General features: G+C 39.7%; 1 protein-coding gene across 4 annotated transcripts in view; it reads left to right on the forward strand.

Annotated features, from left to right (window-relative positions):
* The window catches only part of ACBD5 (acyl-CoA binding domain containing 5), a 51,884-nt gene that overhangs the window by 11,513 nt on the left and 12,935 nt on the right, over nucleotides 1–27,436 (forward strand). For 3 of the 4 annotated variants that reach the window (XM_061587567.1, XM_061587569.1, XM_061587570.1), the window contains 6 exons: nucleotides 1,289–1,400; nucleotides 21,171–21,221; nucleotides 22,444–22,569; nucleotides 23,839–24,051; nucleotides 25,136–25,230; nucleotides 27,114–27,366. In XM_061587567.1, the coding sequence (XP_061443551.1) occupies nucleotides 1,289–1,400; nucleotides 21,171–21,221; nucleotides 22,444–22,569; nucleotides 23,839–24,051; nucleotides 25,136–25,230; nucleotides 27,114–27,366 (850 nt within the window). The remainder of the gene's footprint in view (nucleotides 1–1,288; nucleotides 1,401–21,170; nucleotides 21,222–22,443; nucleotides 22,570–23,838; nucleotides 24,052–25,135; nucleotides 25,231–27,113; nucleotides 27,367–27,436) is intronic. The other variant, XM_061587568.1, reaches the window with a different exon arrangement.

Genomic DNA, 27,436 nt, shown 5'->3' on the forward strand with positions numbered 1-27,436 from the left:
ACATCTAAGTAGCCTAAAACAACATTAAAAATAAACAAACACATACAGAGGTAGTAGAATAATTATTTTTATTCATAAGATAGCAATGGTAGTCTCTCCGCTGGTAAGGGTGGTGGGGAGGGAGGCTGAGGCCACTACTCAGATCTTTGCATGCCAAACCAAGTGCAAACTCCCCCCCACTCAGACAGAGCATAATCTCTCTCACTTAACCACCTCCCGGACCCTGCCCTGCCACCAACTAAGGGACACTCACTCAAGCAAACATTTTCCCCTGAGATGCAAAAAAGTTAAAATACTGCAAATGCAGCACAGTAGCCAGAGAGGGTGGTGGAGGCGACTTTGTGTGCCAAGTGCAAACACAGTATTCTCTCTCTCTCTCTCTCTCTCATGCGCGCGCGCGCACCATCTTTCACCTCCACAGTTCTTTATCTCCATTCTGCTGCTGCCTCCGTCTCCTCCTTTATCCATGTTCTTGACCTCCAGATCCTTTTCCCCTCCACTCCATTCTTCACCACCACTATCTGTTTTTTTAAATAATTGTTTTCTCCACCCCGTCTCACTCTCCGCCTTCTCCCTCATCGCCACCTGCCCATCCACAGAGCATGAGGAAAGAGCGACACTGCACAGAAGCCCAGTTTGAGGCACATGATTTTCATCCACAAATCAGAGGAGCAGAAGACTTCCCCTGGTCCCCCCCCAAAGTAATGCCCAAAAGTAATTCTGGAAACGTTACAATTACTCCACAAAAGTAGTAAAATTACTCCTAGTTCTATTACAATCAAAATGTAAAAGAATTACCCACTCGTTACTCAAAAAAGTAATGAATTACAAGTAATTCGTTACTTGTAACTAGTTACTTCCAAGCTCTGAGATTTAGAGATCGTAAAGGCTAATTGGCAAAGCTGAAAAGCCTTGTATTAGGTTTGCAAATGAGGAAGTCCCCACTCTCCTCCATGAGGTTTTCATTATTTTCATTGCCATCCGAGGATTTTTCTTTGGAAAAATGAATGAATTCAACCCCTGGTTTTTAGTTGATGTCACAAGTATCTCTGGGGCATATGGACCTCTTAACAATGCCCCAACAGAGGAACATAATTGTTAGTCAAGTGTATATGGGGCAAGGCAATCCTCAGGGAAATTTGATGATGCAGTTAAAGCTTGTAGAAAATGGGATTAGCTGTTACAGGATTTATTTTATGTAATGCTGTGTTCATGTGGAAGTATTGCAATGATTGTCCAACCTGCTATTAACCAATAGAAAATTCATAACTGTTTTGTATTCCTACAGATTCTTGAGACAATGCCAATGACAGACAAGGTTGAAGAACTACTACATGTATTAGGCCCATTCTATGAAATCGTAGAGGATAAAAAGAACAGAGGATCTGGCATAATAGCAGGTTGGGATATAAAAATCTACTTATCCACTATCTTAATTAACTGCAGGTTATATTAAACTGTACTTGTTTTTGTAATTTGCTTAGTTTCTGGTAACAATAATTTTATAGGTAAATGCAACATTCCTTGCTAGGTATCTAAAAGATAGGTGTGAGAAAACTCTTGCGGAAAGGCATCTGTTTCAATTATCCTGACATGTTATAACTGCAAATACATTGCAAGTCTGACTTGCCATAGCTAGTTCTTTCATTGTTAATATTAAAATATTTGCATATGCCCAACTAACCCTGTTGTTTGAAACCATGGTTTTAAGTTGTCTGGTTTCAGATAACCATAATTAATATTAGCCACAGTTTGTTGGTTTGGATGACTGAAAACACACGGTTAAGCAGAAATGAAAGCAAAAGCTTCTGAGCGCTCGCAACAGTGCTAGAGGAGGAAGGAAGAATGCACGAGCCCAAGGCTCTATGTGGCTTATTCATATCACAGGGTTTAGTACAGGGTTTGGTGAACTTGAGGCATCCAGATGTTTTTGGATTCCCAAGTCCCATAAACCACACATAGTTTGGCCAGGAATGATAGGAGTCTGTTATTTGTCTAAAACATTTACATTAAGAGTGGGGAATCTCTGTCCCATCGGCTTAATTTGACCCACCAGGCCTCCCCATTTGGCCCATAAGGTTGTCCTACACCTGATGCCATATATGACATCAGATGTGGAGTAGGTAAAAGCAGGGTGTGACGCCCTTCCCTGGCTCTCCCTGTCAGGTTCCTACCTGCTTGTGGCTACTACCTTTCACTAGACACCACCAGGGACTCCACCAGTCCGGACTGTCCTTTTTTATGGTTTCTCTCTCCGCTCTAGCACAGATCTCACTAGATCCCCCTGCTAGGCAGCACCACCAGTCACGTCCTATAACCAATGTTCCCAGAGACTTTGTCTGAGCCTCTCTCTGTCTGGTTACTTTTGTGACTCCGTGCTTATGCTGTTCCCAACCCCCTTGTATCAATGTAGATAACTCATATAACTCGGGGTTGCTCTGGATACTTGTAATGTTATTATTCTGCTCTTCACCGCTGCCACCATTTGTTACTGTTGCCCTTCAGCCTTGGTAATTACCTTACCCTCCCTTCTGGTCTGTGAAACCCCAGCCAAGGATCAGGCCTTCGGTAAACCAAAATAGTATTTATTAAATAACAGAAATAACAAGATTACTTTTCTAATGGTACTTAAGCTTATGGTTTCATCTATTCCTGTGATACTTGACTTATCATTAACTAGAACTCCCACTCCCTCTTTCTCCACGCTCTCCTGACATCCACCACCTAACACCCACCTCCAAACACCACCAAAACAACCCACCCAGATTCAACTGTCATTCTTCCATTTATACTCTCAGCCATTCAAATGCTCAGCCAATCATCCAGCATTCTACTGCTCATCTACTCCCCCCTCCTCTTTCATTCCACTTACCATGTATCTTCTATACAAACAGCACTTACCATATTTACATTAATACAGGAACATCACACAGGGCTTGGTCAAAAAGGGCTTTGTAGGCACGTTTAGCAGTGCCTGCAAAGCTGCTTGTGTATGTTTTCCAACTGCCTGTCAACCACCTGATTGCTGGGCATTTGGGAAGCACTGCACAAAGTATTTTGTGAGCCCTGTGTTCATCCACTTCCCAAGCAGCTTTGCACGTTTCTTTGGGAAGAAAAAATACTCCATTTTTAAAAGGAGCATTTTTATTATTTCTAAAGGAAGCAGTTTGTATTCAAAGTGCTGAGGGAAGTGCTTTAAATACAAACTGCCTTCTCTGTGGAGGAGAACATGCTCTAGTTTTAGGAGCATATTCCTGTCTGCAGAGACTTCAAAGGCTCCCTCTAACTGGTTATTAGATGATTGTTGATTAAAGGGAGTCTCTTTGATTGGCACCAGGAGCACATCTTCAAAAGAGGTTACACTACAGTGACCTCCTTTGAACATTGAAAGGTGTTAATCACCTGATTTCATCATGATATTAGATGATTGACACGTGGGTGGGATCATCCACCTGTCAGAGTTGGACTGTGGCAGGTGAAGAAGAGAACAGACACCAGTCCAATAATAACTGAAGGGCTACAGGTTCCCCTTCCCTGGTTTAGCATGATGTCTGAACATATGCCCTATTGACCATGGCTTTCCACTGCAGGTGCATGTTGTGAAATAAATACATGTACATTTGAACACACAAATAGATACAAGTGGTAACATGTCAAGTGGCCCCATATTGAACACCTGTGGCACACTGGGTTCTGCGCTTAAGGCACAACTAATGCAGTCTATAACCAGAAGATTTACAAAATACCCAACTACATTATTATGCAAATAGACTGACATTAATTGGTTTAAAACATTGTTTGTATTTTTTTAACTAGATTCTTTGAAAGTGTAGAGACCACTTTAAATTACATGTGTTTGGTACCAAATGTTCCTACATGCTAATATGCCTGATGGGGAAAATAGTAACTTTAGCTACAAATCCAGACCATTAATCAACATACATTCTTGTCACTTGTTACAGAATGCCAAACACTACTTGTGCCTTTAAGACTTATTCTAGTCAATCATACTAAAATATCCTAGGTCAAAGAACTACTCTAAAAATTAAAAAAATGATGATGATGATGATGCATGCAGATACTAACTGGCTTTTGCAGTATTGCAGTGAGTTTGGTATAGACAGGTTCTCAACTATTATGGCTGAGCTAAAACCTCAATAATGAACTTCTGTGCAGTACTTCATGGCAAATGCTGAATAATGGATATTAAATTGGCTTTATTTTTTTCTTGAAAAGGACAAAATTGATATATCTGTATTGGAACAAGTCAATGGCAAAATTCAAAATCTAGTCTGAATTTAAACAAGTTGCAGGCAAAGGATTCTGTTTTCAGAGCACATGTATGTGGCTCTTTATAAATGTTAACATCCTGTGGTGTCTGGGAGCTTCTGGAACTGGTGATGGCCTTAATTGCTAGCCAGATCTGTCGGCACAAAGGTTTACCTATTTGTGATGTAGTCCAGTTCCTCTTCCCAAGGGGTGTTCTGTCTCTTCCTCAGGATTGCTGTCCCTAATTGGATATTTTGCTTACAAAATGTGGTTGAACAATTTCCCATTGATGGCTTTTTACTGTAGATTTGATAAATTCCTATGGGAAAATTCAGTATAATTCAGTGGAACATCTGTGTAAAGTGTTTAGGCCAGTTGTCTGAATGAGCAGTGGAAGAAGGGAAACAAGTTTCTGTGCCTGCTGCTAGAACTGTTGTAGCACATCATGAACTGAGATTACATACAGTATAGTCTATGAGAGAGCCAGTGTGGTGTAGTGGTTAAGGTGTTGGACTACAACCTGGCAGACCAGGGTTTGAATCCCCACACAGCCATGAAGCTCACTGGGTGACCTTGGACCAGTCACTGCCTCTCATCCTCAGAGGAAGGCAACGGTAAACCACCTCTGAATACTTCTTACCATGAAAACCCTATTCATAGGGTCAACATAAGTTGGAATCGACTTGAAGGCAGTCCATTTCCATTTTTTCATAGTCTATATATGTCTACTTGTAAGTCAGTCCCTTTGAGTTCAAAGGGACTTAACTCCTGGGTAAGCAGGTATAGGATTGGAGGCTTAGGCCCCACTAACCTGGGACTGACTTCTGAGTAGACATATATAGCATTGCACTGTTAGTCTTCAGGCAGAGCAATTCTAAGTACAGGAAGCCAGCAGAAATTGTATTCCAGACTCTATTCGGGAGTTTTCATTGCTCCAAAAAACAAAAATAAATATGGCACAGCCTCATTCACACTCAGAACAGGGATGATGATGTGTTTAATTGGATCGGGTTCTGCTGGTGAGAGAATTGAAGTCTTGTACCACCAATGAAAGTTGCTCTTTTGACGCAAAATAAACTTAAAAAACTTACCTTTTAATTAAAAGATAATAATTCTCTTAAGAAAAATACTTGAGGTGGAGTGGAGAAGAGAAGTGTGTAAAGTTTAGAGGCTTGTTAATGCTTATTGCCAGAACTTAACGCAATAGAAAGCATTGTTTACCATGTTGTTAATTTTTAAAGGCTCTTAACCAAACCAGTTATTCCAGTGCACTCACATAGCTCAGAAGTATGAAATATTGTTAAGAATTTCATTCTTGGATTACCGTCTTTAAACATGTAAAAAGTGAGGCATATGTGCAAGGAGTTGATGGGAGGAGCTTAGGGAATTGTTTGTTTAAAATATTGTTGTGCTAAGTTTGTTTTGAAGGCTTCATCTTGTGCACTTGTATTTTCAAAGCAAAGGAGCACAGTCTTTTCTGCAAGATATGAACCCACTCTATCAGTAGCTGACCAAAATATTATTTTCAGGTCCATAAAAAACACTAGACTCGAAAGAAGGTGGCTTCCACATCCAGCGCAAGAGGCCAGGCCTGCCTGCACGAACATAGGGTAGGCTTGGAAGAAGCATGTGGAGCACGTTTGCATTTTCTGGGTTCTGCAGAAGGGATTGGGCAACTTCTTGCTTGAAGCTCTTGGGGCGTTGAAGGGGAAAATAGGTTCAAGGGCCTTACCTGACAAATCTTTCTTGGGAAGCTAAATTGCATTGCTTTCTAACAAATGGCATTCCCATTCAAAATGGAGTCAGGCTCTTCAGAAACATTTCTGTCATGGTATTTTATGTGCAGGCAGTTCAGCTGCACTGATGAGGCTGAAGGAAAAGATTAACATGGACTGCGTACTTGTAGGGCTGAGGGCTAGTTTTTTTTGTAAAGGAGAGACCAAGTAATAAAGATGCCCACTGGGTGACAGTATATAAACAAGTGACTTTCTTTGTGTGAAGCTTCATTATAAATGAATTAAACTACACATCACTATAACTGAACTATTTTGTTTCCTCCTTTGCAGATTTTTATTGCTTTTATGGACTTTGTGTTGCTTTGTGATGGTTACATGCTGGGGATATGGGGTGCTTTGGTGACAGTTCTTTTGTATTGACCCCCCCCCATTTTGATTGTGTTTCTATTTTATTGATTTTAAATTTGTGAACTACCCAGAGGACATGGTTAATTTGGCAGTATATAAATGGCAAAAATGAACAAATAAAATGAATAAATCCAGAATACCATAACCCTAGTTCCATGAGCCCAAGGAGACTTTGCTTTTCTTGATTAGCAGCCGTCCCTCCCTTCCACCTCCACACTAGATGGCAAAGCATGTGATTGGAATGAAATGTAAAGAAAAAAGTCAACAAGCTCTTGCATAAACCTTAAGAAGTATTTGCATATAATCAGTGTATACATCCAGAAACTCTTTCCTAAAATTATAGTTTTCTATTTGCTTAGCTTCTTTTAAACTACCACAACAAAAAAACAACCGAGACATATTTTTGTGCTTTTCAAATAAAAATACCTTGTAGTATCCAAATGTTATATCTGGAAGCTTGGTATGAAGTTTAGTGCTTACTACTGAGTGTTATAGAATATTTGGAGGAATGCTCACCACATTTCTCCACTTCCCAAATAGTGCTGGGAATTTATCAGAGCTTGGAAAAGTTACCTTTTTGAACTACAACTCCCATCAGCCTAATCCAGTGGCCATGCTGGCTGGGGCTGATGGGAGCTGTAGTTTAAAAAAAGTAACTTTTCCAAGCTCTGGAATGTACCAGCTAGAATATTTTCAATGTCATGATTGGACTTCGGTTTTCCTCCCTTCTGTTATTTCATGAATATTTTGTTCTAATTATGTGTGTGTATGTTGAGTGGACAAAGGGAAGGGTTGTACTGGGAAAGGTTGGGGGGCAGGTGGGACTAAGACATTTGTGATCTGGTCCTTCATTTGTATTATTGCAATAAAAAACTTAAATAAAAAAATCTTTATTCAGCTGGAGCTTAGCCAATATGTGTGTGTCAGTTTTATGAGCATTTCTTATCTGATTCCAAAAACTAGATTTTCTGCATAGCATTTACTGAAGTTCCCACTGATGTTGCTGAGCCTCTTGATTCCTGCTTGGAAAGTCACTATTACAGAATTTATTATTCAAAGAAAATTGTTTTGTATTTTGATTTACAGTGGACTGGATCCAAAGGCTCTTTTCCCCCATGGGACCTTTCGATGGGGGAAGACTTTCTAGCAGAGAAATATTCTTTTTGTCAAAGGAAGGAAACCCTTTGGATCCAACCCAGTGGTTGCAATTCTGCAATATTTCAGTTAGAAGTTGCAGAAAATTTAAAACTTCTTGCTTTGAAAATGTACCCATAGTTTTGTTTCTAGGCTTGTGTGCTTGTGATGCTGCATTGTCTATTTTCTTTGTTTAGCTTGGTTTATCTCACTGGTGTCTATTTCAGGACCCCTTTTATTCCTACTTTGGCCCTACCTATGAAAAACATTGCCAGATTAGGTAGAAGACAAGTTTTCTCCATTTTTCTATGAGGCACCCTTCAGAATATAGAAACTAGTTTGTGATGGTTGCCTGGTCCTGTGAACTCCTGTTGTTTATCTAGTTCAGAAATATAATAGGGCTTTCTTATTTGTCCAGTCCACGTTTAACACAATTCTGTGTTTAACAGAGTTATTTCTGTATCTGTCAATGCCAAAGTGTATAAAAATAGGAAAGACTCTTACTACTCGGAACTATGAATTTATGGAAAAATTCTGTATGAAAATGTGAACATATAGTTTACTTTGCATGGCCATTGCAAAACTGGAAAGAATTCTACAACTTTCTTGAGCCTTTTCTATTCCCACACTCACTCGACAATTTTCTATTCTATTGATCTTTGACTAGCAGGTTGGAACTCACAACTGAGTCCCTGACCTAAGATGGGTCATACCAGGAGCACTGCCACCAGACACAAACATGGTATAAATTAAAATGGGTGTCACAGGATGCATATGTGGTGAAAATGGGCCCCAGGTTATTCTAAGTAGATCAGAAAATTTTACAAAGATTACCAGAGCTTTATAAAATGATTTTGAAATACTTAAATAACTAGAAATAAATGGGGCAGGGAACAGCATTCAGAGAAGATTACTGAACTGTGAGATAGCACAATAAGTTTGTGCAAGAACTGAAGAATGCTATAACTTGTTTTGAAACTGTTGAATATCGCCTGAAATTAAAATATCTTGGTTAAGAGTTAAAGACCAGGTACTCTCATTGCAACACACTGGATAGCCTAAATATCTGGTATAACTCTGTTTACTCTACTGCTGTTTTAATTGTTTTAATTACATTTTAAACTGTTCTTATTAATTTTAATATTTCTTATAACTGTGTGATAAATGAGATATATAGTTTGGGAACTATAATATGTAGTGTTGATTTGGCATAGCAGAAAATGGATTAACCTGAATTAACTTAGAAGCAGAAAAGCAAAATTCCTCTGTGGATACTAAAAGTGCCTGAGAAGGCCAAATGCTCAGTTGCTGTTTTGATACTTAAAATGCTAGTTTGCTCTTCTCATGTAACGGGACACCTTCCAAGAAGATAGGGACTAAGCTAGAATATGCTGTGCCTGGGGGAGGTAGGAACAGCACAGGGAGCGCTCAAGATTAGAACGCTGTAAAGGCCAGAACAATGGAGCACACTGACAAGTGTTGCTAACAGCAATAAGGGAGGGGCTGTGTGTGAGGAGGATTTGGAGCCATATATCAATGTAATCTGTGTAGCTATGCTTTCAGACTAGGATTCTGGCGTTAGCCGAATACTTCGTCTCTCTTTTGCAAAAGATATAGGTAATCAATCAATAAAGGTGTTGTTTTTATCCTGGTTTCTCATCTGGTGATTATTGAAGCTTCCTCCAGATGTAAAGAGCCTTTTGGCGTAACAATTTTGGCGAGCCAGCCAGGAGGTCTGGTTCAACCCGTTGGTTCCCCGTGTCGCCTCTAGCAGCCAAGGTGAGCGCTCCAGGTTGATTGAACCTGCCTTGGGGCTAAGAGAGCGAAGAGCAGAGGACACAACGGTATATATCGGAACTCCAATAAGTGAAACCAGAGAGCCAACACCTTAGGAAGTAACGGGAAGCTGTAGGTGGTGGTGGTCGTGAGAGTCAAAAGACCTACTGAGAGGTCCACTTGCAGAAGCGGGAGTAGGGGTGACTTCACGAAAGACCCATGGGACGAGAGCCTGTTTAAAAAGCCCAGGGAACTGACCTATAACAGGCAGTTGAAAAACCCATAATGGGAGCAGGAGCGTCATGGGAGGAAGCTACAGAACCCGTTGGAATGTTTTTTTGAGAAATTTTAAAGATTTTAAAAACATTTATGACTAAATGGAGTTCGATTAAATTTTGTAATAATGAATGGCCTGAGGGGTGGTTGAGCCCAAGATGTGGTTGGAATAGGAGTCAGCTGTTAGGCTCCTATGTGTGCAGGTTGTAGCATTTTCCTGGGAGATAAGAGTGATATTAGGAATGATTTTGTTTAAATGGATGTTTGTGAATTGAGTACTCAAGTGTGAGTTGGCCATATGTGTGAACGTGTGAAGGTTTCTTTGAGTGTCTGTGGGAATGTTAGAAGGGAATTTTCTTCCCTTTATTGTCACTTCCTAAAATATGTTGTTGTTGTTGTTTTTCCTTGCTGCGTGGATCGGCTGTCCATGCTACTATTTCTGTTTGATGTCCTTGCTTGGCACAGGATTCAAAGAATTTAATTTGTTCCTTAAGTAGCGTTTAGTAATCTTTTAAGTTGGTATGAAGAGATTTGCTTTGTTTGTTTAAAGCAAGGCTTGAAGAGAGGAAAAGGAACAAGAGATTTTTGCCAGACTTTCATACCCTCCTTGGCAGGAGGGGGAGAGAGGAAAAAGTATTTTAAAACCAAGGCTTGAAGAGAGATAGAGGAAGGGAGGTTGAGGAACATCAGAGCTCCCACACACATGTGTACTACACTCTCAAGGAATGCATGAAGGACTGCAGGGAGAGAGCCGGGGAGACTCTGGGTCTCGGTGCAAAACCTTGAGACCAAGAGATTTCTTCCTGGTTTTGGATCAGAGCTCTTCCGCATAGCTTCGGCTGTATTCAACTGCCCAGTCCGGGCATAGGATAGGTAATCTCATTTGCCTTTCACCTCTTATAGTAATAAGGTCCTTTGATTTCTTAACTTTAAAGTTATGAATGAGTCAGGATGTTAATGATAGATGCTGTCACGCACCCAAGTAATTTTGTGGTGCTTTCTTACTCTTTCTCTCAATAAAATCAGGCTTTGCTTTGGTTTGGTTTGGACCTGCATTTCTTGGGTTGAATATATGCACCATTTGAGCACATTCCAGGGCAAAGCGTTTGTTTTGTCTCTAGCAGTGGATCCCCTCCTCTCAAGAAGGTGTGCTTTATGGGACATGAGGGTGGCAAATGCACACACTCAGGTTCCCAAGAGCACATGTAGCCAAGTTCTGAATGTAACTGGAATGAGTGTGATTTCCATTTCTTACTATGTTTTGACGTCTCTTGTTTTAACGTGAGTGGGGAAATGTCCTTTAAAATGCTGTGGTAAATCCAGAGGTTAAGGTATAGAAATTCCCTGGCACATTGTTATCCCCCTCCCCTTCTGTCCTTAGCAACAAAGCTTTGGCAAGCGGTGGCCGTGATTGTGACACACCAATTAGCCAACGTTGAGACTGGAGAGAAGGTTAACTCATTAAGCTACGAAAGGGGTTCCCTAAACTGGGTCCCATCCATTTTGAAAGCCCTTGATAACACTTGTGTCTCCCTTCCCTTCGAAGAGTCCTGGGGAAACGACGCCTTGTAAGTATTTTGAGCCAGTGGGGCTAGGTACTTGGAAAAGGTGGAAACAGGATTTGCACTGGGAATGTTCAGTGCTCTGGCTGGCAGAGACTTTTAACTGGTTCCTGACTCCTGATACCCCCCCTCTGGTTTTTCTCTTTTGAGAGTCAATCTGGGAGAAAAAGCTGGTGACAACAGCTTTACTTATAAGTGAATTGATTTGGGATTGTGGCATTTGAAGGTGGCTTATCCCTGAACTTATTTTGAAACTAGGTTTGAATGTTTTGTGTGTGCACTGCTTCATTCTTTGTATTTGGCTTTTGGTGTTGGAGATTTCTAAGCTATGGCAAAAGTGGCAGCCATAGTGAGGGAATAAAACGCTTTTTGAGTTCAGTAGAGTGCCTATTGAAAATAGAGAAATGGTTGATTAAGAAAGGAAGGCATGTGTGGGATGATGATTGTTTTAAGACAGATGACCCTATGAAAACCATGACTGAGGCCTATGAGGGTTTGAATTGCAAAGAGTGCAGGCCTTCCAAATCAAAGAAAAATGCTGCAGCTGTTTGGGGACTTTATAATGCATGTCAGGATTTGTCAGATTTGGTAGAGGAAGCCTTTGAAAAAGAGTGTTTGGAGTTAAAAGTAAAGGGGAAAAATGATTGTGAGGGTTTGAATAAGAAATTTAAAATAGAGTGCCTACATTTGATTGAGGCACTGGAACAGGGAGTACAGAGATGATTCTGGAAGTTTTAAGCTTCTTTACAGCAGGCAAAAGTATAGTGACATCACCTTTAATGAAGGGTGGTACGTGGAAGGAACCCCAGTTTCTATGGAGGAACAAGGGTAGTTTGTTAAGATTGAGGCATACAGGATGTATACAGAAGGTTTTGAGATACATAGAAAAACAGTGAACAGGTTCAAGAGTCAGTGACTATTTGTGATGGGTAAGGAATGTCTTGAGTAAATTAGTGGGTTGTTTTTAGGGAGAAGGGAAAAAAAGAATAATGTTAGTCTTTTTTCCTCTGATCCAGTACGGGGTTTAGTTCTCACTGCAGCTCGTTCTCTGGGTATGTGTGTGTCTATAACCCCTCCTTCTTCCCCCCCACTTGGTGGGCAAGCAGCCAAGAGAGCAAAGCAGCTCCATGCAGCCTGATATAATTTTATTATATCTTCTGTATGCATTTGTATATGATCAAGAAGCCTAATCCTTTTTATTTCATTTGCCTTTTTTATTATAGGATGGAGCAGAAGCATATGCTACAATGTTTGTTTTGATTTTATATAGGTATAGAGGAGAATCGCCTGGATCTCTCTTTACGTCACTCTGGTATAGTGTTAAGAAATTAAGAAGTTTTTTTATTGTCTGATTTAAAGTATAAGTATATTTTGGTAATTTAAGAAAGTTTCTTAAAGCTGTTTTCTTCAGTCTGTGCAGAAGCTGTAAAGTAACCCCCCTTTCTTCCTAAAGGCTGCTTTTCGTGGCTACTTGCATGGGCAACCTCTGCACATGATCAGAGGCTGGCGAAACACGAAGGTTTTTAGAATGTGTAGTCCTGTTGTGTGTCTGTCTGTTGCAACACAATATTTTGGTTTTGTCCACTTTTGATCAGAAGTCTCATCTGCGGCCATGGTTGTTTTATTTTTTATATTTTCTTTCCTGCACTGAAGCATTTTCTCCCAAAGGAACGTTTTCTTTTTGTGTGAGACACAGGAGATTTATTGCAGGCATTTTTGACTGGAGCCTCACATTTTATTTATTTATTTATTTATTTAATTGCACTTTTAAACCGCCCTGTAGCAACAAGCTCTCAGGGCGGTGTACAACAAGATAAAACCACATTTTAAAATACGAACAAGTGTGGATAACACTATACAATTATAAAACATATTTAAGAACAAAATTAGAATAAAAATGAAATAAAAATTACAATTACAGTTTAAATTTAAAATTAAAATTAAGCTTAAAATGCCTGGGCAAAGAGGTAGGTTTACATGAAGCTGGTACCAACGCCCTGGGCCTTTACATAGCTATGCAACAGATGTGCCATTCTCCAGCATGTGCTAACAGCATAGAGGCCTGCTTCATTCTTCCACAGCTATGGAAACTGACAAGTCTACTTGGCCGTTGACCTGAAATGGATACCGCTGTTTCTTTTGGCCAGATGTCTCATGTTGTGCAAGTTTGCAAACTTTGTTACAGTCACTCGGGGGGAGGAGGGAATGATTATTTTTTTCATCATTCCAGGACAGTTCAGTTACAGCTTACACTGAACATGACCAGTTGGCTTCCAGAGGATGAACTCTGTACAAGCCACCCTGCGGTATGATTCAAGACCCTGACACTTGTTTTATTTCCATTGTAATATTGAATGTAATGTTTTATGAATTCTCCTTTAAGGATGTGTTGATCATTGCTATTTTTCCTTTCATAATTTATATGTTATGGCTGTTTTAGCTTTTCAAATTCTTCTGAGTGATTTTGTAACAGGGGATTTACAGAATTTGGCTATTTCAGATGTGGAGTTCACCAGTGTAGAGTTTTGGGCCCATTTGTTTACTTTCCCATTCTGTCATAACAATGGTTAGGAATAGTGCAATGTTCAGGAGTACAAGATACACGTCAGATAATACATGATTAACATGCAGTCACTCAGATCATAGATAAGCTCTTTCCCTGTTTGGCTGGGATGTGGACGCCAAGGAAGTTTCAACCTTATAATGCACCCCATTGTGGTAGTTTTGGTTTTCCAGAGAATTCGGATCTTTGTCTAATTGGCCCTTGAATGTGTTTTCATCACATATAGCACAGTTATACCAATTGGAAGTCAGCATCGGAGCCTGGGGGCAGAACTGTGAAAGGACGTATACGTCTATGTTAGGAATAAATTTATTCTAGACCACAAAAAGTTGCCTGGGGTTGTCAAGAGTGGTTTAAAAGAACCTACATTTCTGTCAGAACCAATGTTGCAAAGAATTCTGGACCCTAGAGAAACACAACTCTAAGTTCAGTTTCTTCCCATGAGAAATAACACCCATAGGCGCCTCTCTGGCTGGAATAATAATATCTTGGAAAGATAAAATGTATCCCAGTTGATTGTTGATAGTTTCTCTTGTCTTGCTTCATTTTTTCATACACACCCTGACATTGTAGCTAAATAGCATAACAGAACAAGTGTTCCTAAACACTTTGCTAGAATGAATCCATAGTTTTACGTCATACTGCTGACACAAGCATACTAAAGCCTCATGTTTACCTTTTCACCAAATGTCAATCTAACCCTCTTACTCGCATTTCCTCAGTTCTTATCTCATATTAAGCTGCTTAGATTGACATGTGTATGAATTATTTATCAAACTCTCGCTTTTTAGAATTATGAGAAATGTAACAAAGGATAAGAAAACGCGCTTGTTTTATTCAGTAATATTGTATTTTTATTCTATGATTTTAGTAAACATTGCATCTTGTTTTGCTTATGAAACCTATATAAATGAAGCTTTGGGCTAATAAAGTTTGTTCTCTCTCCTGACAGACTGTGGTCTGTATGGTTAGAGACCCTTTCTTGATCAAGCAAGTAATTGTCTGTGTGTCTGCTTTACTTTTGGTATCTGGTGGGACCACTAACAGGTAAAATAAATTATTGAGCTTGTGTGCCTAATTAGAATTAAGGTATACGCCTGCTCACCCCTCCAGAGAAGGGAGGGGGTATTTAAATTTGTTCCTAACATCTACATTTCAAAGAGGGGGGAGTGATATGGCTTGGCTAACCCATGTTAGTTCAAGTGGACTCTAGGAGGTGTAAGGCCAAGAGCTATAACTCCCACCCCATCTCTCACACACCCCCACCTGATGGTATGGCTGGTGATGCGTTCCAGAGGTTTTGTGCAAAGGAAAACAAGGGCAGAGCTAAATGCTGTTGCATAAATGTTATTTTATTCCTTGGTGTATACACCCCCACCCACAGTGAATCCCATTGTTCGTTAGAAAGAGTCTTAGTTTTTTTAGTGTCAATTAGAAACACACATGAAGATATATACATACATGTATCATAAGCTTGTGGATTGGGGACGTACAATCCCAAAGATATTGGACTGCCCAGATCCTTTTTGGTATGATGTAACTCAAATACCAGAAGGACTGGTAAAGGTAAAAATTGTAGGCCGTCCATGTCAAAAAGCAGCAGTGGTATTGCAGCATAAGCATACAGGGAAATTCGCCAGCTTGAATGGGGCATGAAGAAGATTTTAGAAGATTTTGCCAAGGGCACAGCCTGACCAAATAAGCTCCCACGTTAAGGTGGAAGGCATTGATGAGATAAAGCAAAATCTTCACTTCACATGGCCTCAATTGGTCAAAATTGGAGATGAACATATACAGCATGAATTTTTGGTATCCCCAAAATTGTCCTATTGCCTTACTGGACAGGGACATTTTAACAAAACTGCAAGCTTTCATTTCCTTTCAAGGGAACCTGATGAGAGTCACTATTCCTAAATGTTGTAGCTCTTCGTATCAAATGGCCCTGAGGGGGGTGATGCAACATAAGCCTGCCTCAGGTGCGAGGTTCGAGAAGGTCTCCAACCCCTTATCCAACAGTTCCTGAAGGATGGATGATACTCTGGTCTGTGGGAAAAAGGGAAAAAGGGCCTTGGGCCTTGAAAGAAGGGAAGCAATATGCCAAGCCCCAGAACTCCAGAAGAACTGAGAGCTTTTTTTGGGACTAGTGGGGTTTTGCAGACAATGGATCCCTGAGTTCGGAGTAAAAGCAGCTGTTTTGTATGAGTCCCTGACAAAGGAGGGGCTAAAGGATTGAAAATGGACTTAAGTTAATGGAAAAAGCATTTAGGGAGTTGAAACAAGCCCTAACAATCAAGTTTCAACCCTAAAATTGCTTTTTGAGGGGGGATTGTGATAAATGAGATATATAGTTTGGGAACTATAGTATGTAGTGTTGATTTGGCATAGCAGAAAATGGATTAACCTGAATTAACTTAGAAGCAGAAAAGCAAAATTCCTCTGTGGATACTAAAAGTGCCTGAGAAGGCCAAATGCTCAGTTGCTGTTTTGATACTTAAAATGCTAGTTTGCTCTTCTCATGTAACGGGACACCTTCCAAGAAGATAGGGACTAAGCTAGAATATGCTGTGCCTGGGGGAGGTAGGAACAGCACAGGGAGCGCTCAAGATTAGAACGCTGTAAAGGCCAGAACAATGGAGCACACTGACAAGTGTTGCTAACAAGCAATAAGGGAGGGGCTGTGTGTGAGGAGGATTTGGAGCCATATATCAATGTAATCTGTGTAGCTATGCTTTCAGACTAGGATTCTGGCGTTAGCCGAATACTTCGTCTCTCTTTTGCAAAAGATATAGGTAATCAATCAATAAAGGTGTTGTTTTTATCCTGGTTTCTCATCTGGTGATTATTGAAGCTTCCTCCAGATGTAAAGAGCCTTTTGGCGTAACAACTGCTTAGAAGTTTTTTTATAGTCAAGCGGTATATACATTTTGTAAAATAAATAAAATAACTCTGCCAAGGCACATAGGGTTACATTTTGTTATGTGCCTTCAAGTCGATTTCGACTTATGGAAGCCCTATGAATCAGTGACCTCCAGTAGCATGTGTTATAAACCACCCTGTTCAGATCTTTTAAGTTCAGATCTGTCGTTTCCTTTATGGAATCAATCCATCTCGTTTGGCCTTCTTTTTTCTACTCCCTTCTGTTTTTCCCAGCATTATTGTCTTTTCTAGTGAATCATGTCTTCTCATGATGTGTCCAAAGTAGGATAACCTCAGTTTCATCATTTTAGCTTCTAGTGATAGTTCTGGTTTAATTTGTTCTAACACCCAATTATTTGTCTTTTTCACGGTCCATGGTACCCGCAAATCTCTCCTCCAACACCACATTTCAAATGAGTTGATTTTTCTCTTATCGGCTTTTCTCAAAGTCCAACTTTTACATCCATACACAGAGATAGGGAATACCATGATCTGAATGATCCTGACTAGTGTTGAGTGATACATCTTTGCATTTGAGGACCTTTTCTAGTTCTCTCACAGCTGCCCTCCCCAGTCCTAGCCTTCTTCTGATTTCTTGACTATTGTCTCCATTTTGGTTAATGACTGTGCCAAGGTATTGATAATCCTTGACAAGTTCAATGTCTTCATTGTCAACTTTAAAGTTTAAAGTTACATAGTCAAGTCAAATATTTATTGCATGGCCTTAGGCCGTCGCAGACGAACAATCATTTTCATACATCTATTAAAACATACATCAAATATACAAACTACTAAACATGCTAAAAATAGTGCAGAGTATGACAGTTATGCCTAGCTATCCGGCTGTCCGACACATACCTTGTGAGGCCAAGCCTGATATTACCCTAGCTGGTTTGCCATGTCTGAGTGTTTTATCCGTAACTTTTGCGCTGCTAGGGCAAATCTTCTGCTGTCATTACTTTAGTCGTCTTGATGTTCAGCTGTAGTCCTGCTTTTGTGGTTTCCTCTTTAACTTTCATCAGCATTCATACCCCCATTCATTGTGGCACCCCCATTTCTTTTAAAGCATTCCATCGTTTTTCATGATCTACACAATCAAAGGCTTTGCTGTAATCTATAAAGCACAGGGTGAATTTCTTCTGAAATTCCTTGGTCTGTTCCGTTATCCAATGTATGTTTATGATATGATCTCTGGTACCTCTTCCCTTTCTAAATTCAGCTTGGACATCTGGCATTTCTCGCTCCATATATGGTAAGAGCCTTTGTTGTAGAATCTTGAGCATTACTTTACTTGCATGGGATATTAAGGCAATAGTTCAATAATTACTGCATTCCCTGGGATCCCCTTTCTTTGGAACTGGGATGTACATTGAATGCTTCCAGTCTATGGGCCATTGTTTTGTTTTCCATATTTGTTGACAATTTTTGTCAAAATTTGGACAGATTCAGTTTCAGTCGCTTGTAGCGACTCTATTGGTATATCATCTGTTCCTGGTGATTGATTTCTTCCAAGTATTTTAAGAGCAGCTTCCACCTCACATTCTAAAGTTTCTGGTTCTTCATCATACGGTTCCTCCGTGAATGAATCTGTCATCCTGGCATCTCTTTTCTAGAGTTCTTCAGTGTATTGCATCCATCTTTTATCTCAGTCAGTCAGTGTGGATTATTTAACATCTCTACTCTTGGTTTAAATTTCCCTTTAATTTCTCTAATCTTTTGGAATAGGGCTCTTGTTCTACCCTTTTTGTTGTCCTCTTATATTTCTGTACAATAATTATTGTAATAGTTCTCTTTGTCCCTACGTCCAGCCTTTCCCAACTAGTAGGCCACCAGATGTTGTTGGACCACAACACTCATCAGCCTCAGCCAGCATTGCCAATGGTCAGGAAATATGGGTGGCCCACTAGTTGGGAAACGCTAGTCGCTGTATAGTTGCATTTAGCTTTATCTGCTTTTACTTTTGCTTTCCTTCTCTCTTTAACCATTTTAAGAGTTTCTTCAGTCATCCACTGAGGTCGTTCTCTTTTTAACTAGAGGTATTGTCTTTTTGCATTCTTCCCTGAGAATGTCTCTGACTTCACTCCATAGTTCTTCTGGTTCTCTATCCACTAAGTTTAAAGCCTCAAATCTGTTCCTTATTTGACCTTTTTATTCTTCTGGGATGTTATTTAAATTGTATTTTGGCATTATGATTGCTTTGTTTTTCTTTAGCTTTACTTTGATTTTCAACATTACCAATTCATGATGTGTACCACAGTCTGCTCCTGGTCTGTTTCCACAGAAATTATGGAACTTCTCCATCTTTTGCTACCAATTATATAATTAATTTGATTCCTATATTGACCATTTGGTGATGTCCACATGTACGGTAATCTTTTTGGTTGCTCAAAAAATGTGTTTGCAAGAAACAAATTATTGGTTTCACAGAATTTAATAAGTCTTTATCCTGCGTCATTTCTATCTCCTAAGCCCCATTTTCCCACAATTCCTAGTTCTTCTCTGTTCCCTACTTTTGCATTCCAGTCTCCCATCATTATCAGCACATCTTGTTTTGGTGTGTGATCAATTTCTTTCTGTACTTCTGCGTAAAATCTCTCCAATTCCTCTTCTTCTGTGTTTGCCATTGGAGTGTAGACTTGGGTGATGGCTATGTTAATAGGTTTCCCATTTAATCTCATTGATATAACTCACTCAGACCTTGCATTATAGTTCCTAATTACTTTTGCTACATCACTTCTCACTATTAAAGCAACCCCATTTCATCTTAATTTCTCATTTCCTGCATAAAATATGTTGTAGTTGCCTGATTGAAAATGTCCCATTCCCGTCCATTTCAATTCACTCATGCCAAGTATTGTAATGTTGATGCGTTCCATTTCTTGCTTGACAATCTCTAACTTTCCCTGGTTCATGCTTCTCACATTCCATGTTCCTATTGCTTGTGTCGTACAGCTCCGGACTCTCCTTTCACATTTGTGCACATCAGTCTTTGGGCTTCCTTTCTGCTTTGACCCAGCTGTGTCATTAGTCACAGCACTACTCGTACTTGTCTGTTGCTCTTCCCCAGTAGCTCGTTGAGTCCTTTCTGAGCTGGGGTTCTCATCTTCCAGATCTGCCTCATGTTGCATTTTGGATACTCTGTTCATAGGGTTTTTGTGGTACGAGGTATTCAGAGGTGGTTTACCATTGCCTTCCTCTGAGTTTGGATGCATCTTAGTCTGGTGTCTCAGCTTTGACCATTCTGCCTTGGGTGCTCCTGCTAGGAGTCTAGCCTCTTGGTCTAAGACTCCTGATGCCATTGCTCCCAGCTTCTTCAACACTCTCAAACCCTCTCACCATGTTAAGGTGTGCATCCTAGAGGAGGAGGGTTAAATTGCATATCCATTATTTAATGAATGCAATTTTTCAACCTGACCTAAATGTTTTCATATATGCTATTTGCTTTTGTTTATTTCCATATCTACTGAGAGAGGGCTTGAGCAACTATGGCTCTGAGAGATGATATCTTATTTTGCTGTGCCACAGGATCCTTGTTGTTCTACTTTAATGGATGTGGAAAGGAGATGAGAGCTACCTCACATATTATTATTTTTCTACACCAAAGCATCACACATGTAGGAAATGCATGTATATCATCCATGCATGATGAACATGCATGTTTGTCATATGCGTGCCCAGCAAAAAGACATCAGGTTGTTGCACATGAACATACATATAAAATGCTTTATATTGGTTGGCTATAGATAGATTTCTAATTATTATACTTTCATGGAGGAAATAAGAATGCCCTTTTCCATTCTCATTACAGGCATCTGTCCAAAGAATAGAGGAAACTCTAATCAAACACGGTTTCAAAATGTTTCCTTTATTATCATCATTAGAGTACAGTTTGAGAAGCCTTTAAGCTGTTTTACCACTTATAGCTTAATAGCCTGAAGTACAATCTGGAAAAAGTTCTTTTAACCTAGCAATGCATATTACGAAAAGGAAGAAAATAAATCCATTGCTCAGTCTAGAGGTACAGTACATGCAGGTTGGCTTTCAGTGATGCAACATAAGAGAAGTAACCAGAAAGGGGCATCAGGGGCCAGGGATGGGAGAGAGAGAGTCAACTTTGGCACAAGATTTTTTTGGTCTAAACAACTGTATTCTATGATTTTGCTTCAAGTTGAAGAATGGCACTTCTGTAGCCTATAGAGGCTAGACATTTTCTCCGAGTAGGGCTCTTCTTGGACATAATAGCAGAGCTCCTACATCTATGTAATAGGATACCCACATGATCTTCTTCCTCAGTCATTATGTGGTGAAGGAAGGAATTTCAAGGGTTCTGCTGATACTTCATAGGGGAGCCATTAAGAGAGTGCTGCATATTATATTTATGATTGACTGAGGAAATAAAAATAGCTATTTTTCTCTTAAACATCTTCAAAATTGTTGTTTATTATGGGGAAATGATACTTTTTGTGGAGCTTCTGTATTGCACTGGGACTGCTTTATTTATGAAACAAATTTCCTTGTCTGGCACCTTAGTGTTCTGTGTTGTGAAAATTATCCAGCTGAGTGACAGTTCCTGGAACAAAGGTATGGAAAACTAATCTGCCTTTCTATCCTTTAATTTACCATATAGTAAATTACCTTGCAGAGAAAAAAAGAAGCAAAACCTGTTTGAGTCCCAAGTAGTGGTTTACACAATATGCAACTTGAACCTAAAGATTAACATGCTCAGGGTTTTGACATTCCAAGTACAGGTTTTACCAGTACAGATCACACTCCATCAGTATCCATTAATTTCACTGTGGCTCACTTGATAGACCTCCAGAAATTGGACTAAAATAAGTAATTAAAGAAACCTTCCCGAATTGAATGGAAATGATAGAGGAGCACACACAATGGGTTGCCCTCCTATTGTTTAAGGCCACAACTCTGGAAGGATTCATCCTTGAAGTCAAGAAGTGACACATTTTAGTACCCTCACTAACTGATTATTGTACATGTTTACTTTTGTGCAAATTATAGTGCTTCAGGAAGAAGTTTCTATTGAATGTTCTGCCAGTTTTAAAAGCACAAATATATGAGAAAAAGGGTTGATTTTTACAAAGTGTTGGTTTTGATAATGACATTCAATGTCATACTCCTGTATCTGCAGCTGTGTACTTAGGCAAAGCTTTACATTGCTTACTGACATAAATGTAATTAATATAAAAGCTGAAGAAGTTTTTGATCTGCTGTTCTCATGCAACACTTTGCAATAAATATTGTATCATTAAACTTGCCTTTGCATATGAAGTGTGTCATTGCTAAAACCAACTTTCTAAGCCATGAAGTATGGCATTGGAACAGAATCACCATATGAATCTTTCCTTGAGAGTTCAGCAATGAATTCTGAACTGATAACAAAGAAATAATGATGTGTTCAGCTCAGGGGTAGAGAATCTGTGGGCTTCCAGCTGTTGTTGGACTCTATCAGCCCCAACCAGCATAGTCCATGGTCAGGGAATATGAAAGTCAGAGTCCAGCATCTGCAAGGCCACACATTTCTTACCCTTGGTGTAGTCAGCCTATAAAATAAAATAAAATCCTTGTCTAGTTTCAAGCCATGATAAGGACACTTTACTTACAGGTACAGATGTTCTGTATTCTGAGCCACAGGAGGCAAGTTTGTAGAATATATCTATGCTTATAGAATTATATTTGAGCACAAGAGGTGAAAAATGACTGGAATTAATCAAAAATGTTAAATATTTAATAACTCCTTAATTATTTTATAAAGCTTCTATAGTAAATATCCCTTTTCTGTTCATAGAACCTGGATATGCCATAATGTCTGTGCCAGCTGTGAATGGCAAATCTGAAAGCAGTGACAGTGGAGCAGAGTCAGAGGAAGAACCACATCAGGAAGAAATAACAGAATTAAAGGAATCTGAAAAAGGTACAGCTTTATTTCTGACTTGCATCCACCTTTTCAGAGCGGTTTTTGCATCTTTGTAATCTTGTTCAAGTGAATCTTGGTTGCTGTGGAACATAAATTCATGACCAACCATGTTACAGTGATTATTATAGGGTTTAAACTGTGCAAAAAGCAGCTCTCCTCCCCACACCCCAAATTCAGTGTTAAAAATTGACAGGCATTTTATGAATACAAATATGCATTTCAGTAATAGCATTTTTCAAACCATGATACCACCAGAGTCTGTAGAATGAAGGTTAAACACATTACAGTGGTGCATACTGAGAATCAACCATAGTACTTTCTGGCTGTTGCTTGTATATTTTAAGCTTTATCCTTTTATAGATAGGTCTTGTAACTGCTCAGACAATGGAGCAGCAGGGCCATTGCCACATCCATAGCCTTGCCATCACACAGGCTGGGGCAGAAGATGGGGAATAGGCAAATTGCTGTGCCAGCTGAAGTTGATGCAGGATCCAGCAAATCCCAGGCCAACCTTGCCCCTCTCCATATGCTGCTACCAGCAGGGATCCTGCCAGTGGGACTTTCACATATTCAGTGGGCACCAGGGAGTTCCATAGGCAGAGACCATCAGAGGCTGACAGAGATTCCCTCCACCCAATCCACCCCCCATATCACTGTGCAAAAAGGGTTGGGTTGCAGCCTAAGAGTAGAGAGACACTTTCTATTGTGCCAGTTCCAGTGCATCTCCACCTCTCTTCTCTGAAAATGGGGGCATATGATGCTAGTCAAACTCCACCCCTTTTTACTGTCAAACCTGGTTGGATCAGCTCAAGTGTTTGTTTGTTTTAAAATCAGCTTCAGACAGATTTCGCAACTGATTGGTAGATAAACCCGTTGCCTCTGAAGTTGTAGCCAATGCAAACACTTTGCTGTAGCCTCTGGCAGAGACAGTGATTGCCCAACACTTTGCTGTGGGCAGTCCTGAAAGGACTGAAGTCAGCAGTGGGGAAGGAAGGTGTGTGCAGCACAGGGCAGAGTCACTTCAAAACACAGCCAGAAAAACTATTCTCGCTGCTTTTGAAGCAATATGTGTCTACAGCCTGAATTGGCTTTCATATGCTCTTTTTCTAGCTTGTTTCTTTCTTGATATTTAAAGTTGAAATCTTTAATCAGGTTGCGTAATACGTATTTTTGAACTAAAAATTATGTCTGTGAACAAACAAAAAACACAGCTATAGAAACTAGTATATTTTATTGTGTGAAGTTGTGCCCTTTTTGGTTTTACAGATGGTGGGAGTGTGGAACAAGATTCAACCATTGCGAAAGAGTTGGACAGTGTTGATGCCAATGGCTGCTGTGATGATGTCCCTAATTTGGAAATCCAGAGTAGCATACAGACTAAGTCTGCTCTGAATGGCATAAATATGAATGAAGAAATAAAGAAGAGAGACAAATGCCTTGAGCTACCTCTCATTTCTAATTTTGGGTCTTCTCACCAAGGTACTTTCCCCATGTGCATTTGTTGTCTAAATTTGCCTAAATGTTTGTCAAATGGAATATTCCTTTAGTAAAGACTACCCAGGAATTTACTGTTTGGTTTATAAAGACTATTTTCCCATTTTGTGCCAAGATCTAGGGGAAAAGATTGAAGACTTAAACTTTACTCAGGACTAGGGTTGCCAGGTTCATGGCCTGAGACTGATCCTGTATCTTTAGGAGAAGAGAAAGTCAGCCAAGTGCAGGTGTTCTTGCAACACTGTAATGGGAAAAACCACAAGGTGAAATTCTCTCTTCCCCCTGCACAACTTTTAAAGATACAGAAGACCTCTTGGTTGCCAGGCCCAGCCTCCAAGAGGTCTTCTGTATCTTTAAACGTTGTGCAGGGAGAAGGGAGAATTCCACCTTGTGGTTTTTCCCATCACAGGGTTGCAAGAACACCTGCACTTGGCTGACTTTCTCTTCTCCTAAAGACACAGGATCAGTCTCAGGCCATGAACCTGGCAACCCTACTCAGGACTAGTTATTACTATTTTCTGTGGCTATATTACATTTTCTTTATTTGAATATAGTATGTCCCCAGTTCATACACCCACTGGGTCTTCATGTGGTGTAGAAGCAGTCTAAACATGTCCTCCATGCACATAACACTAGTGTTGTGTGTCACCTGATTTACATGTTTCCTCCCCCCAACGAAAGGGGTGGGGTATTCATACAAATAACGTGCCTGCACAGTGAGCATCCATGTGAAGAGTGTGTTACGTATGTGGTGAAGAGAGGTAGGTTTCAAAGTAATTAGGGAAATTTAACCTCAAAACTAATATATATATATTGCCCCATTGTCAATGGTCATTCAAATAATGATATATTAATCCACTTGCTCTTAAACAAACCACTTAAATGATAAGCTTTTTTTAACCCCTAAACTAAATTGTTTATAGTGGTACCCTAACCATATGCTGATTGTTTAAACTGATGAAATATTGCTAAGCTGATAAAGTGTACTTTAGTACAGAGTTGTTTTATTCTTGTCAGAATTGGCCTATGAGCATTTATTAAGTGTTCAGTCTTCTACCTGTACACACAGATACCACCGAAGAGGTCTCTGGCATTCAGCACTTGACAAGCGATTCAGATAGTGAAATATACTGTGATTCTATGGAGCAGTTTGGACAAGAAGAGGTAGAGTTTGTAAAGTTTTGTATTTGTATATGGAAAAGGTTAAGTAAAATGACCAGAGTCCACAGAGACATGGAATCAGTTCTGTGGGCCTACAACAACTTTAAACTTGTTTCCTTGAACAGCAGTGCTTCCATGCTGCAAGGCAGACTGATGGAATGAGTTTCATATATGGCATGAAAACCATATCAAAGCCCAAAATTCCAGGGGGCATAAATGTCTTCTGTAAGCCCAAGCAGCTCTTTGGATCCTGATAAGAGGATGATGGTTAGAGCTGAAGAAATAATAGAGGATACACCTAATACAACATTTGCAGAGTTTGTATTAAGGGCCAACCAAGACGTGATGTTAAATGTGTCTTTTGTATTTAGCATGCACTTGTAAAAAAAATTGCAACTAACAGTCAGTAGGGGAGTTGATAACTACTCAGATGGCAAGAGGCAGGAAGGGTGAGTTTAATCCTTTTTTATCATGTGGGATCCTGATGAGTATCACCCATTTCAAACTTAGAGAGGAAATCCACTGGTGATGGTTATTTACACTTTTGAGGACATGCATGTTAAATGCAAAGACATATTTAATGTCGTGTCACCAGGTTTTCAAAAAGGTCTTGAAAACTCACTTTATCTTTGTGGTTTACTCCAGTCCAAAGTGATATTTCACATTGTTATTTGCTACTTTCAGTTGATAGATTTGTTATAATTGCTTTTTTTCTGGGCTGGTTGTATACTTATTATTGCTGGTTTTATTATTGTTGAGGTTATATTGAAAGATTTGTATTATATTTTACCTTATTGTTTAAAATTGTATTTTTACTTGTGTGTAAACACTTTGTAGGAGTTCTGCTCCTAAAGGTGACCTATAAATATTTTTAAATAAATAAATAAACTGGCCCTAAGTTTCCAAATGATTGACAGTGATATTGGTAGAAATTAACAATGTAGTTGATCTTAAACCATGAGGTATCTGTTTGATATTGGCCCAGTTCATGTATAATACTAAACCATGGTTTACTGGTGTATGCATGAGCTGGAATGAGCCTGAATTAAGCCCCCGCCTTGCAGGCTGCCTGCTCCTGTGCAACCAGGAAAAAGACTCTGCTAATGTTTACTTTCAATTTCTGCTAATCCTGACCTGTCCTCTGATATTCTGGTTTTAAACAAAACTCTGGTTAGTTAAACAAGCCAGCTTCATAACCCATGGTTTGAAGTTGGCTTCTTATGAAATGTACCTGGTTCTGGAATCTGGTTCACATTGCAGGACAAGCCAGGGTTAGTGGAAAGTGATACTAAACTCCAGTGAAAATCTTCCTCCAGCCCTACAGGATGAGGGGGTGGGGGGAGCATGAAAGTCTGAGGCTTCTTTCAGGCTTGTCATTGTTTCACTTTGATTAAGTGGCTTATTTTTTAGAGCTCAGTGCATCCTGATTATGGTTTACATTGGTGAATGTTTTTGAGATACCTCTTCCAAACAGGAAAAACATGTGCATGGAAAATCCATGTTCACTGCCTGCTTGTCAGTGTTTTTCTCCAATTTATTACATTCTGTACCGCTCTATCCATATTCTGTCTGTTCTGCTCAATCCTTATGTCTCCTGCTGAACCTGCCTATTCATGTTGTGTTTGTCCATTCCTAACATTCCCTCCTTGGTGTCTTTGCACTTGATTTGCTTGGAGTAGAACTTGTTGCTATTACTAGCAGAATTAATACTGCCCCCCCCAAATCATTTCAGGGGTGGCTCGTAGGCAGGAATAACTAGAGCTGCTCTGGCAGGAGACAGCAACTCTTTAGTTATATTAGTTACTCCAAATTTAGGGGGAAATATTATGTCCTTTTTGAAAACCTGTTTCACCTACAATATAATAGATGTGTTTGTTAACTTGTAGATCTTGGAATCAACCAAAGAATTTTCAAAACATCCATTTCATTTCTCAGAAGTAGACCATAGTCATCTTCTTGGTGCTTCTGGTTTTCTTGAAATTGGAAACTACAAGACTGAAGGTATAAAGGAGGCTGCAACTGAAGGAAAAGGTGAAGTCAAGTGTGGTGGTGAGGATGGAAAGACAAGTGATGGAGGACCTCACAAAGAGAAGAAAGGTGGTGAAAAAGTTGATTTCTACGGAATCAGGAGAGGGAGAGGTACTGTAGGAATATTTGTTTTGCTACGTTGTCTTATGTAGATGAGCAAGTTTAATGTCATATTTTTTGC

This window comes from Rhineura floridana, chromosome 10 (genome assembly GCF_030035675.1).
Source record: "Rhineura floridana isolate rRhiFlo1 chromosome 10, rRhiFlo1.hap2, whole genome shotgun sequence".
NCBI classification, from domain to species: Eukaryota; Metazoa; Chordata; class Lepidosauria; order Squamata; family Rhineuridae; genus Rhineura; species Rhineura floridana.